This window comes from Molothrus aeneus, chromosome 1, assembly GCF_037042795.1.
Source record: "Molothrus aeneus isolate 106 chromosome 1, BPBGC_Maene_1.0, whole genome shotgun sequence".
In the NCBI taxonomy this organism is placed as follows: Eukaryota; Metazoa; Chordata; class Aves; order Passeriformes; family Icteridae; genus Molothrus; species Molothrus aeneus.
Genome location: NC_089646.1, coordinates 149676003 through 149688493, shown reverse-complemented (window position 1 = coordinate 149688493; position 12491 = coordinate 149676003). Strand labels below are relative to the sequence as shown.

At 42.0% G+C, this 12491-nt stretch overlaps 1 protein-coding gene across 1 annotated transcript in view; it reads right to left on the bottom strand.

Moving 5' to 3' along the window:
* DENND3 (DENN domain containing 3) overlaps positions 1–12176 on the bottom strand; it is a 31910-nt gene extending 19734 nt beyond the window's left edge. The window contains exons 1-4 of the mRNA XM_066548526.1: positions 12093–12176; positions 5967–6240; positions 5312–5427; positions 4660–4799 (exon numbers count right to left, since the gene is read on the bottom strand). Coding sequence (XP_066404623.1) covers positions 4660–4799; positions 5312–5427; positions 5967–6240; positions 12093–12176 — 614 coding nt within the window. The remainder of the gene's footprint in view (positions 1–4659; positions 4800–5311; positions 5428–5966; positions 6241–12092) is intronic.
* Between the last annotated feature and the right edge of the window lie 315 nt (positions 12177–12491).

Genomic DNA, 12491 nt, shown 5'->3' with positions numbered 1-12491 from the left:
ATAAATTCTGTTACATTTAAACATACACACAATCAAGACTGAAGACTACTAAGTCCCACAGCATTTCTGAAATGTAACAATTAGCAAGTTAGGTATTTTTGGTCACAAAGGGTGTTTTGTTCAATAGAAGATTCCCTTGCACGTTTATAGGAAAAACCCCAAATATTTAAAAAATCAGAAATCTAGGCCTGCAAATCTATATATAGAGAAACCAGGAACTGAATACAGTTATCTTCTCCCTGGAGGTTTTTACTTCAGTTTGCAGCTTTACTGGTTTCCTGCAGAAGAACAATTGCTCTTCAGGAAGGAAGCAACTGAATAGGTTAAGAGATATATAAGGATCCAAGCCCCCTTTTTGTGTACAGCATTTAGATTTCAGAAAAAACTAAATACATTCTGTCATATATTACTGGCCTTTCAAATGAAATATTTAAATTCACTATTTTCCTATTTGAAGAAAGCCCTGGGCTGTTACCTAAATATTCCTAAAAAGTCCATCAGCTCTTCAGGGGTGCAGAGAAAGGGGAATTTAAGAATTATCAAGGAAAATCAGACAGTTGAACCAATCATTTAAATAAATACTCTGTCACAATTAGTGATGCCACAGATTTGGCCAAACAAAGTAAGCAAACCTGCCTTTTTTTTCCTTTCCTTTGGGACAAAAAGCTCTTATCAAGACAGTAAATGTGACAAGAGACACAAGACAGAGAAAGCAGCAGATGTAGAGAGAGGACAGAGCTCCCTGTTCAGGACATGGTGCCCCATCAATGCAGCCTAACAGCAGCTGACAGCTCTGCACTGCAAACGTCTGCAGAAATATATGAAGTAATCTCTGAAACACTCAAGTGGAGAGCTAAGGAGTTTATGAACCTTTCATTACTGCTATTAACTGTCCACAGACAGGTGTTTCAGAAAGCAAGAGCAGCTCAGAATAGGCCCTTTGTACTGCCTCAGTGCTGGCAGCTATTTGCACACTCCCACCTTTTCTCAAGGCAGCTGAAAGGATGAATACACAGGTTGGAAGATTTACTGTTTGAATGGAGCCTATTCATCCATCCAAGACAGGAGTTCATCCAGGAGATTACTGCCAGGAATATTTCACTTTTCATGCAGTGTAACAGACTGAAGTAATACCACATGTGCAAAGTGCCAAAACCTCTGAAGTTAAACTGAACCTTTTCAAAAAATGTAGAATAATCCAACAGCCACTGTGCTGTGAAACCATTTAGGTGCACATCTGCTTGCTCTGGAGAAAGGCAGACACACCCAACACAAAATGTTCTGGATTTGGAAGCACTGAGTGCTAGAATTATGGAAATTAGTTATAAAATTAATGTCACAGAATACCCAGACCTTCATTACTATGATGACAGCTTGCAGATTCCCTTGCAGTTCAAAGCACCTACCTGAATTTATAGTTTGATGTTGCCTGTGCATCTCAGCTTGGTTCGGTTTTCAGTCATGATTTCTACTCTGCCACTTGAAAAGGTTTAGGAACCTGAATTTTATCTAAGAATATTTACATTAAAAAATACTTTTGATGATTGTTCTGACTGAAAACAAATACCACCTCACCTATAAGCAATTCTGTGCACTTAGGTACTGAAGAAAATAATCTGTGCACAGAATTCTGGAGGGAAAAGAAACCTTTTGCTGCAAAAAATCATCCTGGATGGAAGCAGAACCCCTTTAGATGCTACTTGAACATCAGATCTTCAGGAGCAACAGCATTCTTGCACTAGGTATCACAATGAAAGGGCTACACACTAGAAATAGGTGGTTTGAGGTCCACCAGCAAGAGCTTTGAGAACTCCTGCCTGGAGAATGATGAATCAGTTGAAGCATCCTGCAGAACAGCTCTGCAGCATACCAAGGATACAAGTATGCTGTTGAAAGTGTTATTATCTGTAAAGTATAAGAGGCACTGCTACCTGAGTAGCATTCAAGCAACAAAAACACTTGATTAGATATTAACCCATTGGTCACCTGATGACACACAGTAACTCCCCTCTGGTTTACAGAAACACAATGTCAGTGCTTTGTAATGTCCCAAAAAGTCAAGAATATCTGCAACTGTACAGGGCACTACACTCAAAATATCTCATAGAGGTCTTGGCTGCAATTGTTTATGTTGCATTCAGAACAGCCACACACCCCAGCAGCTGTTTCATGCCACATGGAATCATTTCAGTAGTACAAGCAAAATAAGATAAACCTGTACCTCTCCACCCCTTCCCCCCCCTCCACCCTAGTGTACTCTGGCACAGTGAAACACTTTTTCTAAAAAAAAAAAACAACCCAAAGCACCAAAATCAGAAGGGCAGACATTCTGAAATGAGCCATTACATACTATCAAGAAAAAGGAAATTAAAAAACAGAATAAAATTTAATGGAAACCTAATGAGTTGAGTTTCCAGCACCATGGGAAATGCCAACACCAAATTCAGCTCTCTCACTGGCATTCACCCCCCCTCCAGTTACACACACTCCCATCTCACAGATGCAACAGCAAAAAGGGGAAGAGCTGTGCAGCTGTGTGAAAAATTCCCCAGTTAAAAGACCAAGACAACACACAAGACTAACGTGGAAGGTTACTGTCCTGTTGAACTTCCCTATAATTATTCACATATTTACAAATCACTTGAAGCTCAGATTGTACAGTACTGATCAACTGAACTCCTCTCAGAAACCAGTACAGACTCAAAAGAGAAATCTGTGGACATTAATGCTTTAAATAGGTGCCAAACCCTACTATATATGATCAAGGCAGAGGTGTTTAATTATAATGTTTAAATAGTTATTAAGTTTAAAATACCCACCCAGAGGCAGGATCAGATCTAGGGGTTAATTCTACCTGATTACTGTCTCCTCTAAACAGATACAAGGACTAGAAACACTTTCACAACATCTGAAATTTTCCATGGCTGTCCTGAAGATTTTCCCACTTCTCCCTCAGTGGGCTCTTTTAAAATCCATTTGCTAATTGAATGCTTCTCCCAGCTCAGAGATGTCTCACTTCAGAGAAGAAATTACTCATTTATGAATATTCTACATAAACCACTGATGAGCAATGTAACTGTCAAACTGAATCCATTTCCCACACAGTGCAAAGCTGGTGTGAGGTGAGCCCTCTCACAGGCTGAGCTGACAGTAGAAAAGCAGCAGGAATCCACTATAAAAGCTGGATGGAAACAGTAGCCACAGCTGTAGTCACAGCTGGAAGAGTTCCATATGCAGATTAGCAGCAACTTGAGATTTGAGACTTCTAAAAGGCAGCACTGAATCAGTTCCTGCAATACCAAGGGCTGATGTAATCCACTTAAATTGTTATCCACTTAAATATAAAGGGAGGGGGGAGTGATCTGGGCAGGAAAGGAGAAAGGAAAACAAACATTTCCTTTTTATTTCACTGAACATTTCTTTTGATTTCCCACTGACCCGTGCACACCCTGTTTCCATTATGTTGAAGTGCCTTTTCCACATTAAACAGACAGAGCAGAGGTACACGTCCTTAAAAGGGCTGCCAGAGTGACTCATTGCTGATCTCACAGCCTTTTTGAGCCAATGTCTAAGATGCCCAGGAGGAAGGCACTGCTTTGCTCCTCCAGGGCTCTCTTCATGCAGCCCAGGGAGAGCCAGACAGTGCTCCAAGAAGATCCAAATGCACAGCACAGGGATAAAGAGGTGCATGGGGTGGGAAATGAGTGCTCAGCTCTCATTTGGGCTGGAGCCAGGTCAGGGGCTGGGGATGCACCTCAGCTGGCACCCAGGGAGTGCTCCCCTGCTCATCTGCTCGGGATATGAGCATCATCAGAGCACAGGGGAACACTCAAGCTCCAGCCTAGAACCCCAACATCTTTCAACTTATCTACAAGAAGCAAATACCTGCAACTGAATTCAGATCTGAGTCCAGAAAGCTTGACTGCAATTTAGTGAAGAAAACCTCTTCTACCTTTGGACAACAGGTCTGCAAGTGAAGACACACTGTAATGGCCAATGTACCCAGGCAGATTCCCTGATCTGAGAAGGTTTTAATCCAAAATAGATGCAAATAGATCTTAACAATTTAACAATAAAGTAACCTCAAAATAAGAGAAATTACTTTATAACAAGACAGATCCATATTCACTTACCTTTTACATAATCTACACTGCAGAGTATTTGACTGTTTCTAACCAGTGTATCCTAAGAATTTCTCTCCTAGTTCTACAACATCCAAGTAACCACTCTACTTCCTCAAGTGACTTAGATTATTTCCCTAATGTGTCATTAACTGCTTATTAATACATATATTCACGTTCTTATGACATTTATTTGGTGCATTACAAAAAGGTTTTTGTGCTTTGAAAGCAATTTTCATAAGAGTGGAAAAAACCACTCCAAAAAAAGCCAATAATATCTGTAAAATATCCATTCCCTACACATTAGCAAAAAATCCCCAAAGAAAATGAAGATAACATCATAATACCCTTAGTATTCAGAATTTGCACTTACTGTCTGGGCAACACTGACATAGCATTTCTTCTTTTCCTCTCCCACAAAACCTTGACATAAAACCAACCACTGCATCACACAGCTCTCCTGGCCACATCAAGCAAATTCAGGTATTAAAAAACTGCAGTCATTTCCAGCAGAAACACACAGGGGAGCAAATCTTACCAAGAGAGGCAATCCTTGAGGGCACTAAAATATGGGTATCTGGATATAACACAAACAGCACAGGGTACAAAGCAGGCAGGCACTTTCCCAGTCTGTGCAGATTCCCAAGGGCCCTGCCCATTGGAGGAGGAGGAGCCATCCTGCAAGAAAACTGCACATTAATGACTTTATGTTAATCATGAATTTATGGCTGATATTTTCTTGAGAACCTTAGAGATGTGATATCCTATTCCCTCTATATTTCAAAGGGATTTTGAAGTCTATCTCCCTTTCGGTCTTCAGAAAAATGTCAGCCTACAAGACTTAAATAACATGTATTAAAAAGAATTTCAGCACAAAATCTATTTAGAAAGAACATCTTTCATTGCTTGGAAAGAACAATCTTTACCAAAAAAACATCCAGGGGACAAAGTCTGCTCCTCAATATCCAAATCTCCTAAATGAAATCCATAGCTGTTTTTCCTAATGAAATTTGTTCCAAAGTATTTCATTTAAAATGGCACCATAAAAGTATGATTTGTCCTGTGCTCCCCCTAACATAAAAACACACCTGTTAACTAATTTGATAAATTAAACCTCACATTATTTTCAAAGTGTTTTGCTTTTATATCTTTTAATAAGTTTTAATAGAAGAATGAGTTAAATCACATACTTGCATAGACTGGTAGTACTGTGCAACAACTCCATATGTTCTGTTACCACAGACATCAGTGAAGACCAGGAAATGGATGTGGTCCTCTTTTAACTCAGAAGTTACATAAAGTCCTCCTGAAATGAAGGCAGCAACCATATTTTTAATTATATATTTTACTACAGTAGTGTGAAAGACAATTCATGACAAATACTGCACATTGCCACTTCATTTCAAGAGAAGTGCTTCATTTTAAGGGATTAAAATGTAATATACAGTCCATTTGAACTAAGGGTTGTTACAGAGGTTGTAAGCTGCACATTACTGAAGAAGCAAAAATGAAATTATTCTACATTTTCAGAGGCAAAATACAAGAAATGGGTTTAAATCACTTTTTTCCCCAAGATATTAAAAAGGTCTGCAATAATGACACACATATTAAAATTTCTCCAATTAAACCTGGAGGAAATATTCACTACTTCAGGCATATCAAAATGAAAAGTGAGAAAGTACTCAGCCATTTTGGGGTGAAAAATAATTTTTCAAGTGTGTGCATGTTTGCACTTCACTCAAAGCAAGATTTACCAACAAGGGCTAAAAAATAAGGGCTGAACTATGGGTCAAGAAATATTTACATTAAAACAATTCTCCACAAGAAGTGTGAACCCTCACGTACCTGGGAAGCAGAGCTGTGGCAAAGCAATGAGATCAATGTCCTTTGGAACTGTCACATCTTCTGTGTCAGGTGCTTTCTGCTCCCCGTTGAGGCTCTTGACATTTTCAACCTTGGGTCTGTCTTTTTTCTTTCGGAAGGAGCGGCGTTTGCTTTTATTCAAGTTATTGCCAGCATGAATCATCTGAACATCATCTCTGCTGATAAATGGAGGCACAAATACTGAAAGAACTTCTGGATCAAGGGGAGGAGGATTTCTGAGTTTTCTTTGAGTGCCCTATAGAAAAAAAATAACAAACAAAACAAATTCTAAGATGACACTCATCCTGATAGGTGGGGTTTTTTTTTTCATAATTTTTAATCTTGGTTTTCTTTTACCCTTAAAATTGTGGGTTTCAAATATATTTTTCTGCTCCCTAAATAATTGATTTTTTCTTTTAAGTTGTTGTTTTATGCATGTTAATGCGAGGAATCCTTCATCATTCAAAATGTCCCATATCAGTATTACGCCTTTGGCCAAAGAAACTAACAGATATCACATACCATATTTCCTCCTTTTCAGTGTTAAGATATAATCAAACTATATTTAAAATAAACACTGGCAACAGAAAAAAAACAACAGGCAGTAAATAAATGAAAAGAAACAGAAACAGCTGAGCCTCTTAGATAAGTCTTTGTTCGACTTCAGGAAAAGCTTCTTTTCAACTCAGAACAAATAACATGCACCAAAAACAAAAGCAAATGCACTCCCCAAAAAAAACCCCAACAAACTCTAAACAACACAAACACAGACTTTCACAAGACAAGGCTTAATTTTATAAGGCAATTAACAAAGCACAATTAAAAACTACAATCATTGCTGCAATAAATACAACTTTGAGACACTGAAGCCATGAGAATCCCTCCATATACTGATCACTCAGTGGAACAGGCACCCCAAGAGCACCTATGAAATTACAACATTTTGCACAGGCAGCTTTGCAAAGTGTGACTGGCCTGAAAGCCCTCACTGCCCTGCAATGAAAAGCTGTGCAGGAAGTGATCAGAGAGATTTCCTCATACTGGGGAGCACTTTTTGTATTCTTGACCATACAGTTGAGCCAAGTAGCTGCATTTCCAATTACTTCATTGCAATTTTAATTCTTCCTGCAAGGTTAAAAATACAAGCAAAAGCTTTGTTTAACCAATGGATATTTGGAAACAGGAAAGGCGAGCCCCACTGTGGTAAAATGTTGTTTTGTTTTTAACTTTTTGTAAACATCTTCAAAGTCAGAGGAGGTGAAGCATACATGCTGGTTTTATCACCAGATATGATGCAAGATGCTCCTTGAGAACCAGAGCTGGCCTCACCCATCATTTCCCCATTTCAAAAAAAAAAAAAAAAAGCTACAACATAGAAAGCTCTGTTGCCAATGTTCCACTGTCCAGGTTTTGAGACAGAAGTCTCAGCTCTTACATCCCAGCATGTATGTCCACTAATAGTTTTCTTTTCCACATCTGAGCATCATAGGAAAAATGTGAAGGAATGCTTCATCACATATTAGTTATGGTCTCTTAAATTCCATAAACTAAACTGTAATTATAATAGGATATTCTAAAGAAACTACTTCACTTAAAGGAAGAAGTGAAAAACATACTTTTAATGAACAAAGAGCCTGAACTAAAAGTAAACTGGTGTGAAAAAGAAAAGTTCAGGTAAGTGTCCAGTAGGATAGTCAAAAGATAGGAGTGACTTTGAAAAGCACATCATGAATTGGGGTACTGAGTGCCACATCCTTTCATGCTAGTGTGACACTTCAAGTGTCATTTCCTTAGTTGGCAGCTGACAAAGGCAGTGAAGAAACTGGGAACACGGATAAATTCACCATGATCACCCTCCAACTAATGCAGCTAAACATTTCAGGAGGAAATTAAGAATTAAGGCTCAGCCCTGAGGCAGTTGTGCAAGAAAAACACAGACAGTACTCCAGCAGCAGCATTTTCAACTTGGCAGATTTGCCCTGCTGAGGTTTTCACACAGAGTTGCTTTGACAGGGCAATCCCTGACTTACACTGAGGCATCTCTGTGCTCCAAAGTGCTGGATGGCAGCCAGCAGTTTAATGGCCTCACAGCCTAACAGCTCCTGAAATGGCAGATCCTTGATGTCTTGAACTACTACAGAGACATGAAACACCATTTTCCCCCACAGAACAGCTCTGTCAGCACTGTCACTGACCCACAGACACAGTCTGCAGCATTTGAGTCAGCTCGTATTAATGTCTTGGCCAAAGTCACATTTTTACTCCTTGAGTTCAGGGATAGTGAATAGGCAGCAACAGAACAATATTCACTTGTTTCTGCTATTCTTTGAACATTTTATCTTTTCTGCTGCTAGTGTTACTTCTTCACTTTGAAATACTTCCCTTTTGTAGCTTCTTGCTACCAAATCTCCTTGCATCATACATAGATTCTTACCAACAGCAGTGGGGGATTTTACTCCATCCCCATTTGAGGGTGTTCCTGTAACAGCACTGCTGTAAAGGACACTGATACAAGACAGACTTTTACAATGACTGCACTATTTAGACACAGACAGCAGTGTGTTGAAACCACAAATCAGAGCATGACTTCAGCTATCTGGTGTTTCCTTGACCTCATTCTCCTCTTCCCATCGTTGAAGAAGTTAATTTCACTTTGATTGCCATGAAAGAACTGGTTTCTTTACCAAATAATTAGGCAGGGAAAGTATGAAGCCTCAGAAAAATTAGATTGGGCAGGACAATTAGGTTGTAGCAATAGGACAAAAGGGAATGGTTTTAAACCAACAGAGGGCATATTTAGATTAGATATTAGGAAGAAATTCTTTACTGTGAGGGTGGTGAGGCACTGGAACAGGTTGCCCAGAGAAGCTGTGGATGCTCCATCTCTGAAAGTGTCCAAAGTCAGGCTGGATGGAGCTCTGAGCAAGCTGGTTTAGTGGAAGGTGTTCCTGCCCCACGGCAGGGGCATCAGAACTGGGTGATCTTTAAGGTCCCTTCCAACCCGAACAATTGTAGGATGATCCCTGCACATTCTTCTGCAACACTCTGCTCAAACTAATGATAAAGCTGACATTAGGTCTGGTTGCATTGGGTTTCATCCAGTCAAGCTTCAGAAGTCCATTGGGAAGGAGATTCTCCCTCCCTTACGCCCCAGCCCTCAGTGCAGCTTCTTCTGGTCTCACTCTTGTTTGCCAGCAGCTCTCCAATATAAAGGTACCCAAATGTGGGACAATATTCCAGATGTGAACTCAAGGGTTTTGAGTAATAAAAATAATAACAATAATCCCTTCCCCTTGCCTGTGAGCCACAGTCCTGATGATGCAGGCCATTACACAGTTACTTATCAGACAATCACACAACAGATTGGGTTGGGAGGGACCTTAAATTATCATCTCATTTGAATCCTCCTGCCATGGGCAGGGGCATCTTCCACTAAACAGAGCCACCCAAAACCCCACCCAATTTGACCTTGAACACTTCCAGGGATGGTGAACCCACAGCTTCCCTGACCAACCTGTGCCAGTCCCTCACTACCCTCACAGTAAAATTCTCCCTAATGTCTAATCTAACCCTGCCCTCTGTCAGTTGCAGCTGTTCCTCCCATTCTATCACTCCATGCCCTTGTCAGAAGTCCCTCTCCAGCTCTCTTGGAGACCCTTCAGGTACTGAAAATCCACAATAAGGTGACCCCAGAGCCTTTTCTTCTCCAGGCCAAACAGCCTCAAGTCTCTCAGTCTTTCCTCATATGAGAAGTGCTCCTCTAATAATTCTTCTGGCCCTCTGGACCCAATCCCAAGAGTTCCATGTCTTTCCTGTGCTAAGGACCCCAGAGCTGGATTAGCACTCCAGGTAGAGCAGAGGGGTTGAATCTCCTCCCTCACCTGCTGCCCACTCTGCTTTGGATGCAGCCCAGGACATGTTTGGCTTTCTGGGCTGCAAATGCACATGGCCAGGGCATATCCAGCCTCTCATCCACCAGCACTCCCAAGTCCTCCTTGGCAGGGCTCCCTGCATCACCCAGTCTGTACCAATAGCAGGGACTGCCTTGACTTAGGGGCAGCACCTTGCACTTGGCTTTGGTGATTCCCAGGGTTCCCATGGTTTCACTTCTAGAGCTTTTCCAGTTGCTTTTCACTGCAACAAGCACACACTGCTGACTGATGCTCAATCTGATCACACCTCATTTCTTTCAGGCACCTTGACAGCCAGGGAGGCATTACAGAAGCAGAAAAAAATTGTTTTGGTGAGCAATTGTCTGCATCAGCAGGGCCAGAGAGCACGAGACAGCTCTGTACCACTGACTGTGTTGGGCAGATACAGAACCCACTGATGGAACCTGTCAAAGATCTGAGACATGTCACAGACAGCTTGCATACACTTGCCAAAACCCAGCTTTATAGCTGTAGACAACTTAGGGAAAAGAAGCACCACTTCTGCTCATTTCATTCTTACAAAATACACACTTCCAGTGCTAAGAAAGAAATCTCTAGCTGAAAATAGCAGCCTTTGATCTTTTCAAACTGAAATCTCAGAGTGACAATTTTCTTGGCAATAAGGATAAGCAATGGATGACAGCCCAGAAATTTCTGTTTCAGGAGCTTCAGTGGAAAACTACTTTTTTTTTCCTGGAGTCCCCATTGACAACAGGTCAGTCATACAAAACTCTTCTTACTTTGGGGGTGGGTTATATCATTGTCCCACTGACTTCATTTGCTTTATCACTCCATGTTTAAATACAGCTAAGAATGCACCAACACACTGTGAACACCACGATTTGAAGGACTATCAGGATTTTTACCCACTGTAAATCTGTAAATATCATCAGAGATCCACTACTTTCATTTGGAATGTCATCTTCGCTCAGTGAAGCCTTTTCTTTCTACAATTACTAAAATCAGCCATAAAAACATATTCCCCTCTCCTCATATAGATAGTGCTGCAGAAAGAAAAGGAAGTGGAGTAAATCTGTAAGCTTTCCCTAAGACAGTGACTGGAAACCCTGTGATGCAACAGTTTGCAGGGACTTTACTGAAGTTCATATTGACAAAAGAAGGGACTACTTTGTTTTCTGATACCTTTTTGTATCTTGAGCAAAGAAACAATTCAGAACCTGCAGTATGATCAGAATATCAGAATGGCTTCTGCTTTCTGTAGCAAATTTCTTATTTGTTGTTCCACAGGGGTTTTTTTCAGAAAGCAGTGAGAACTAAGCAAACTGGAAAGAATAAGAAATTCTCTTTCCTTTGGGTTCACTTCTCATGCTTCTGATAAAACACCATGTACACACATATTTCAAAAGTCTGGTGCTGACATTTAGGAACTATTTTCCCCTTCTGAAGTACACATGAATGAGATCCTGGAGTGTGAACCTCTGCTTGGCTGTTATCACTTAAGAAGCTGACATCAGCAAAAGCCGTCTCCTGAGCGTCTCCTGAGCGAGTGAACAAGCCCAACAAAGACTTCTTTATCTAATGCTATTAGAGCACAATCAAATTCAAGTTCAAGCAGAGCAACTGAGATCCCTGGGAGCTGTCTGGCCTTTTTTTCCACGTGCTGGCACAACTGCTCTTCCCACAGTGGGGCAGCTCGTAGGTACAGAACAAACCCATCAGCACACTTGAACAGAGCAGATCCAGGAGGAGAGGGCTGTCATTGTGAGGCCACATGCGAAAATTATAAACAAATTATAAACCACATATTCAAAGCAGTAACCGACCCACCAGTTCCTGCCGTATCCAAGTGGTTCAGGTTACGCCAAACTCAGAGCATTTGAGCTCACGGGGATTTAGCTCTGGTGTTTTCCTGAGGATAAGAGTGACCAGTCTTTATTCTTTTGCTTTTCTCTCCAGCGGAGCCAGGTCGTGCAGTAACACCCAGTAAAGAACGCATCGTTAAGCGTTTTGCTGTCCCTGCTTAAATAAACCTACAGTGAGTTGTCCATCTAAACTCAGACCTTTGGGAAAGTGCAGCTACCTCACACCGCTACCAAATTCTCTCTGTTTTGCTGACCTTTGCCTGTCAAAACAACTTTCTGTGGGGACATTTCAGCTCCACGCGCTGACAAACCCAGCCTCCCGCACTGGCATCGCCCGCCCGAACCCCGCTCACCTGGAGCAGCGCCCGCACCCGCTCTGTGGGCGCCCCGACCAGCAGACAGATCTCCAGCAGGCCCGAGGGCAGCACGTCCTCCATGGCACAGCCGGGACAGGGCGGCTCCTTCCCTGAGGGCAGCGGCTCCTTCCCTCGGGACAGCGGCGCCTTCCCGCCCTCAGCACCGCCCGGGCCCGCCCCGCGGGGTGGGGAGGAGCGCCAACGCCGCACACAGGAACCCTCCCCGCCGGTCGCTACTCTGCGCACGTTGATTGGCTGTTTCCCTGTCACTCTAAGTAGCTGTGACCAATCAGAATGCTAGGACGTGCGGTGGGCCGGGAGGGGGCGGGGCTTCGGGGTGAGTGCGCTGAGGGGGCGGAGGGCCGGGAGCTGCGGTGCTCCGGTCTGAGGTGTTGA